Source organism: Macadamia integrifolia, chromosome 1 (genome assembly GCF_013358625.1).
Source record: "Macadamia integrifolia cultivar HAES 741 chromosome 1, SCU_Mint_v3, whole genome shotgun sequence".
Classification (NCBI taxonomy): domain Eukaryota; kingdom Viridiplantae; phylum Streptophyta; class Magnoliopsida; order Proteales; family Proteaceae; genus Macadamia; species Macadamia integrifolia.
In genome coordinates, this window is record NC_056557.1 from 4,662,637 (window position 1) to 4,668,399 (window position 5,763).

The 5,763-nt window shown below is 38.4% G+C and overlaps 1 protein-coding gene across 1 annotated transcript; it reads left to right on the forward strand.

Moving 5' to 3' along the window:
* The first annotated feature begins 552 nt into the window (after window positions 1-552).
* LOC122081090 (zinc-finger homeodomain protein 1-like) lies at window positions 553-1,561 on the forward strand. Its single transcript, XM_042648096.1, has one exon. It carries the CDS (start codon window positions 723-725, stop codon window positions 1,347-1,349), a length of 627 nt encoding a protein of 208 aa, XP_042504030.1. The 5' UTR covers window positions 553-722; the 3' UTR covers window positions 1,350-1,561.
* The last annotated feature ends 4,202 nt before the right edge of the window (window positions 1,562-5,763 follow it).

Below are 5,763 nucleotides of genomic sequence, written 5' to 3' on the forward strand. Positions count from 1 at the left end.
TAGCGAGGATTTCTTTCTCAGTAATACAAGTAATACTGAGAGGTATGAGGACGAGCATTGTAACCCTATTCTCCATTAATAGTGAAGCAGGATCTCATCTCACCTAGGACGTAGGCAATCTGTTATTTCCAATATCTTCTGCATTGCTTTAGGGTTGCATTTCTACATTATTTTTGCTACGTAAATACAAATGACCGAGCTGCGATTGAATGGTGGTTGCTAGTCATGATCGATCGACATTTACAATTACGACACTTCATGCAATTAGCAGACTTTCTAATCTGATTCTATTCATATTCTTAATATGTAAATAAATCGTGATGTGATCGAATGGTGTTTGAGAGTCATGATCGATCCATCATCGATCAATCGATGATGGATTGAATGGAAATTATTGAATTGAAGTGTATGATACACCGGAATATTTCACATTCCAAACTAGGGCTAAAAACTCTCCGTTTAAATGTATCCTAATTATGGTAAAGTATGAGAAGCCCCCCATTGATCAACCACAAAATACAGCCAAGTCACTTACCCAAAACAAGTTTTGCAGTGATGATGAACTTAAGCCTTGCTTACGTAATAAACCCTTTTTACCTTTATAAATAAGAAGCTGTGCTGTTCGGCCGTAACGCAGAGACTCAAAGTTCAGAGGATCAAAGAGAAAAGATTGTGAAGAGCAGATTTAAGAGAGAGAGACAGAGACAGATAGTGAGTGAGGAATGGAGAGAGGAGGTAATGACTCAAACAAGGAAGAGTGGTTTTACTACGGCGCGTGCATGAAGAACCACGCGGTTGCTTTGGGCGGAACTACCCTGGACGGTTGCGGCGAGTTCTCGCCAAAAGACGATACACCAGACTCACTATTTTGCTCGGTATGCGGCTGCCACCGGAATTTTCACAAGCAAACTCTGTTCCTCTACTCCCCAGATCGGATAGAAGAGCGGCCACCATCACCACCGGCTCCACCGGCACCGGTGCGGCCAGAGGTGCCTCCAGTAGTGCAGGTTCCGTCGGAGGAAGTAGAGAGAGGACAGAAGCAGCAGCAGGATCAGACGATGGTAGCAACATCAACAGTGGTGGCTTTTCCGGCACAGAATGCGATGGCGGAAGTGGCGGAGCCGGTGGTGAAGAAAAGGCCGAGGACGATCTTTACAGAGGATCAGAAAACGAAGATGAGTGCTTACGCTAATGATCTTGGGTGGAATATGGTCCGAGAAAGGAGTAGCGAGACCGATCGCTTCTGTTATGAGATTGGGGTGTCAAGGCAGTCATTTAGGGTTTGGATGCACAATCACAAGAACAGCTCTATTTCTGGACCAGCTGATGATGCTGGCAGCAGGAATTGATGTTACTTCATAAGATTTATTTCTTTTTTATGTGAGTTGTCTGAATTCATAAACTATGTAAAGAGTCAATTCTATAGTGTTTGTTCTGTTTTGATCTGTTTTAATGTGTCTAGGAAGGGAGAATCATGGAGGGGAAGAGTAAACCCTTCTTAGGATTGTCAAGCTTAGGAATTCCCTTTATTTATTTATTTATTTATTATTTTAGTGTTTAATTTTCTCTACTTGAATCAAGAATTCAGGGTAGTGTTGTGTTTCATTTGGTATTTGCTCTCTCTCTCTCTCATATTATTAAATTTTTTTAATGTATAATACAAGGTTGATAACGGCAAAATGAATTTGCGAATTAGGTTTCATATTTCCTTATACTCGACTTAAGTGATGAGACGGAAATAAGGATATCTGATTCATACCGAGATAACTGGATGTTCTAACAATATAACAAAGAGATAGAGATCCACCAAATTTCTTGTTTTTCAGTCCCAACTATATGTTTTATCTATATTCATTCTAGTCACCAATTCATATTAGATTTTCATCTTATGGAATTAAGAGAATAATAAAAAATTACCTTATTTTGCTTTTATCCCAGAAATAACTCTCATCAATCCGTCGAGTCAAAACCCAGTTTCCACCCTTAAACCAGCTATGGTTGCTAGTTTCATTCCTTATCAAATTAAAGGCTATTGGAGGCGGAGAGAAACTTACCATTTAAATTCCAGAGTCTATGAATTGGGGTCCTCTATCGTGCGCTATACCATGTAACGAAAATTCAAGAGTTAGAAGCCCTTAAATACGCAGCTCAAGATGTAGATGTGCAGTCCAATGTGCTCCCAACTCTTGTATCTGCACTACACAATGTAACAGCTCTACAAATGATCAACACGTTAGAGTCTTTGATAGACAAGTGGGTATAATGCACATAAAGGATCCACTATTCAAATTTGATTAACTGGACAGATTAACCATTGCTTATCTGTCGAGCTCTATCAAAGGACAACGGTTAAGAGCTTAATTGCATGCCATATAACACTTGTTATTTTTGGCAAAAAAAAATTATTTAAGGAAATACATGTACTGTTTTGTTCCTTTTCTGGTGCATTGTATTATCACTCCATTAATTTCATCATTATTTCTTAATTTTATTTAAGAATAAGTAGTAAGAAAAATTGTAGGTAGGATAAGAAAATAATAGAATATGCAAGTCATTACATCTTGCATTTGCCCATTTTTAATTTTATTACCATTGGAGTGTTGGTCATTAACTAAGCCACTTCAACTATGACTCATGTCCAGTTGCAAGGTAAATAAAAGGGAAGTTAAATTAAATCAAAATTACTCTACTTGGAAAAGAAATATAGATAAAAAAAAATTAAATTAAATAAAAATAATAATTTTTACAATTATAACATAGAATTCTAAATCATACTAAATTCGATTATTGAATTTTAGGAAAAGATTTCCCACAAAGTGGGGGAAGAATCTCACACCACACCAAAACCCAAGGGAGTGGGATAGGGTTCGGATGAAGAAATGTTGGAGTTGCAGGGCTGGACAAAGCAGTGTGAAGATGTGGTGGGGCTGAGCTGCTTGAGTAATAGCAATCTTGTGAGTAACGGGGTGTCGAATTGTTGGAAGAAGAAAAAGAGGCGTTAGATTTTGACCCTCTCAATTGTGCTAATTCTTCAGCACATATTGGACAGCTAGGAGACACTTAAAATGTACGCCCCGATGTTACTAGCTGTACATATTGAATGACTGAGAGACACTTGGAATGCCCCGATGCTGCCAGCCGTATCGAATTTGATTTCTGTTTTACCTTATAAAAGGGAAGCATAAAACTGAGACTAAAAATCAATTAAAAAAATGGCTAAACAAAAGCTTGCTGTTAGATTTAGCATGAGCAGTAAATATTACTCCAATACACGTGGGCCTACTAAAACTTGCCATGTACGTGATGGGGCGAGGCCATCAAATTTTATCCTCTTTAGTCTACAACCATAGGCCATACAACGATGTGGGAATATGCCTTCGAAGATGGTTGAAAAAGTCCAATAAAGGATGAAGACAGTTTACTAGGTTAAGATAGAAGGTGAGTTTGTAGTGGCAAATTTGACATATAGCCTTCCTTTAAGGGTGAGGTATGTCAATCTATATCCAATGGTTAAGCAACCACATGGATTACCACTATTATACTAACCTATCTTTGGACGGTGGTATCTGGCTCGACCATGCTGATCGACAATATGAAGTCCGACCATGATATATCCTGAAGGTATGAGAAAGGATCAACGATAATGTGGCTCAGCACAAGTCATTTTGTCTTAACCATCCAAACTTGCTATGCTCGGTGTACCTACATCTTAATTGGACGTCTTGCCCCACGTGATAAGGAGCAGCCACGCCATCGTAGAATAAAAATGTCCATAACAGCCTCTGAACTTAACCATACCCACTTAACTCAACCTTACATAGGTTAGACAATTATTTAACTAACAATGGCTGAGTTAACTGTTATGAAATTAACCATTGTCAAGTTAACGGTTATAAGATCAGCCAACTCAGCAAAAGATAGGAATGGGCTCACCAATGGGCATGAGTCCACATCGACCATAAAGGGGACAACTCAGCCGATAAAAAGAACCACCAACGCTTATATAGATGACATTTAGCAAATTTGAAAGGTAAAACCCTCAACGTACTGAACAGTTTACATAATGTTTTCTCTTTTGAGCTAAGGCTTGACTTAGGCATTAAAGTCTCTTTCCCCAAGCTCCTTCCAGGCTAGTTTCTAATCTGTATTGTGCAGGACCGTGCAGAACGGAATCATGCTTCAACACACATCATTCCTCATTTTCCTACACAAGCGAGCGAAAGAGAATCAATAGGCCCCACTTGATTCGAGCTCATAATGGTAGGTCTGACTAAGCCCAATCAGGAAAACCCGAAACTGGGTTGCCTGTTTGTTAAATATGTCGGGCTTAAAGTTCAGATCAAATTCTATTCAGTCGTTTTTTTGGTGCACACGTCCTATATGATCATCTGGTCAATTACGATCCTGACATTTTAAACTCTGCTTAAAGCCCATTTAGAACCTCTTTACTCAGCCCAATAAACTTAAAATTCATTTAAAAACTCTTTTACTAAACCGGATATGTTTAAAGCCCATTTAGAGCTTTAAAGCTAAATGGCTCAGTACCCCCTTCAGGCCTATTTATCGCAATAATTGGTAGTCACATTAAAAACCATCAAACTTATAAAATTGTCCATGCCTGCTAAGGGTGTCGAATCGGAATCGAAAGCGAAAACCAAATTTAGTTCCAGATCAAAAACCTTGAACCGAATCCAACCCATTATAATATAATTAAATCTTCGATCTGAAATAGGTATTTATAATTCGGTTCTATTCGGATATGGATTTATACCAAGAACCGGTGAATCTAACTAAAAATGGACCGAATAACTTAATGTCATTTTTTCTTTTTTAACTAAAAACTTGACGTAACTTATATGGAAACCCGACATAATTAATCACCTAAATGATAAATCGTCTTATAAAGTTACTAATATAGTCCAACTGCAAAACCCTCTTTTTTTTTTTTCGCTTTAGGACTCATGAACCGTGAGTTAAATGATTTACTTAACTGTAACTCTTCAAGTTTGAAGTATTATGTTCTTCCTCTTCTCACGATTAGCATAGCAGTGACTCTTTGTCTTAGACAAATTTGCAGTGGCTGATAGTGTCCCTTCTTCCTTTTCTCACGATTTTTCGATGGTCATTCGATCGATTCTTCTCAACAACATTACAGTAGGACGGTTTTCCATTTCCTACAATGTTGCACTTGTTTGATTTTCAATCTTCAATAGCAGTGTAGTTTTTTGTATGAGTTTTCTTGTCTTTCTGATATATATGTGTTTTTTCTTAAAATGGAACTTGAAAATTATTGTTGTTTATCTATAGATATAATGTTGGGACTCATCCAATCTTCCACATTGCAGATAATTGAGCGTTTGAGACAAATCTTAATGAGTTGTTGAGTTAGGGACCTTTGCCATTGATTATTACTTGTTCCTGAATAGGAACCGGAATCGGATCAGAACCAAATAGGTTGGGTACAGGTATCAATTTTTAGAATCGAGACGGGACTTGGTCCTGTTCTAGATCACACTAACAATCCTTGGAACGGAAACTGAAACCAGACCAAATACCTGGTTCCAGACGGATTGACACCCTTAATGCCTGCCATATGCAGGTTCCAACTACGGAAGTACATAATCGGGCAACCATAGTGCAAGGGGGAAAAGAATAGTGAGGCACGGTTAGGCCGGACTGGTTGACACCCCTGCTGCATCATAGTGAGTCCACAGCATAGTTTGAAGAATCGGATAGGATTGGTCAGAATCGGTTGGATCAGAT

Excerpts from the sequence above, each read along its gene's own strand:
- LOC122081090 (XM_042648096.1), top strand. The coding sequence starts at position 723 with ATGGAGAGAGGAGGTAATGACTCAAACAAGGAAGAGTGGTTTTACTAC.